The 1755-nt window shown below is 52.2% G+C and overlaps 1 protein-coding gene across 1 annotated transcript; it reads right to left on the reverse strand.

The window, feature by feature from the left end:
- Window positions 1-176: 176 nt before the first annotated feature.
- Window positions 177-919, reverse strand: H310_12905 (hypothetical protein). Its single transcript, XM_008880171.1, has one exon. It carries the CDS (start codon window positions 830-832, stop codon window positions 221-223), a length of 612 nt encoding a protein of 203 aa, XP_008878393.1. The 5' UTR covers window positions 833-919; the 3' UTR covers window positions 177-220.
- Between the last annotated feature and the right edge of the window lie 836 nt (window positions 920-1755).

Raw genomic sequence — 1755 nt, forward strand, 5'->3', positions numbered from 1 at the left:
GGTGTCGCAATCGATCGCGCACATCGCACCCAACTCTTCAGAGTAGCAACATGTTGTTTGTGAGATGGAGCTCCACTTGCCGATCGCGGAATTCCGTCGGCTCGGCAATGTTGCACGAGCTACCCGTGTGCATATGCGTCTCCTGCGCAGACAAACAGTGCCACACCTGACCGAGCTCCAACCGAAACCACATCCAAATATATATATGTTTAGGCCCTGCTTACGCGGCAACCAAAGCCACGAAGGCGACAAACGCGGACAAGGCCATCGACATGGCCGACGACTTGACCGTGGTGGTGGGGACAGAGATGGTAGTCGCCATGGCCGACGTGACGTTGGGTGCGGTGGTCGTTTTTCCCGACGACGGGCACTCGCCATCCGACACCTTGGTCAGCGTCGGGGTCTTGCACGCGGCATTCTTGAATTCGCACTCGTTGCCGTACGTCTTGCCGTCCGAGGCACACACGGGCTTGTACTCCTTCGTGCACACCGTGTTGCACGCGCCACTGCATTCGCCGTCCTTGGCGAGCTTGATCAACCCGTCTTTGCACTGCGCAGTCTGTAGCGAGCACTTGTTACCGTACGTGACGCCATCGCTACCACAGACGGGGGCGTATTCCATCGTGCACATGTTGCTGCACGCACACTCGCCCTGCTTGGCGACTGTAATCTCTTCCTTGGTCGTGCACGCGTCGACTTTCAAGTAGCACGCGTTCGAGTACGTTTTGTTGTTGGAGCCGCAGACAGGTTCGCGGGTCGTGATGCAGCCCAGCTCGCATTGGGCAGCGGAGACGGCGGCGACGGCGGCCAGTGCGACGAACGTGTTGCGCATCGGATTGGAAAATTGCAAAGTGCCAACCACAAACTATTGTAGTACTCGCAGTGGGACAATGAATAAACGCTCTAGCGTTGTACTTTGCAGGTATTTTGAAGTTTGAATACATCAGGTGCACCCGCAGTGTAAAAAAAATTCATGGATGATGGTACCCATCAATTCAAACTTGACGCCACTGATTGGCCAACTGAATACAAAAAATATGTAATTTCTCGTCTTGACTACACTCGCTCTGTCCCACAATACTTGCGCCGTTTCCAGGAGGGGGAAATGACACGTCATTATATTCGCAAGTGATTTTCAAACTATAATGTCGTCTGCCATTATTATTCGAATTTCACGTGTTTCATTGGTCCATGTGAAAGTGCGCGCCGAGTCCTGTCAAGCCATGTGCCAGCGAGGGAAAAATACAGCCAAACTATCACAAAAAGTGTTCGCAAAGTTTGTATACATTAAATCATATAAAAGCAGTGACCAACATTCGAAATGCAGGTCAACAAGCGTGACCTGACAAACGAAGACCGCGAGGCCATCCTTCGGGCGATTCTGCTCCAAAGCAGTACGAAATCGTTGGCTCGACTTCCGAATGGCCTTGCGCAGTTCCTGGCAGAGAAGTACAACTGCCATGCCTCAACCATCCGGCGCGTATTCGCCCGAGCGAAGGAGCAGGGAGTTGCTGTGGGCAATATGAAGGTTTCCGTTGCGAGCAAAAAGAAAGGCCGAGTGGGTAGAAAGGCGGCATTCACCCCTCGGGTGGCGAAGGAAAAGATTTTGCGTGTTCCACTAGCCCAACGCAGAACGCTTCGATCAATCTCGGAGCACACAGGTATATACATAGGATAGTTCAACGGTTTAAATCAATATCGTCGAAGGAATTAGCCGTGGATCACTCCATAGGTACCTCAAAATGGGTCTTTTTC

This window comes from Aphanomyces invadans, assembly GCF_000520115.1.
Source record: "Aphanomyces invadans strain NJM9701 unplaced genomic scaffold supercont1.45, whole genome shotgun sequence".
Classification (NCBI taxonomy): domain Eukaryota; phylum Oomycota; class Saprolegniomycetes; order Saprolegniales; family Verrucalvaceae; genus Aphanomyces; species Aphanomyces invadans.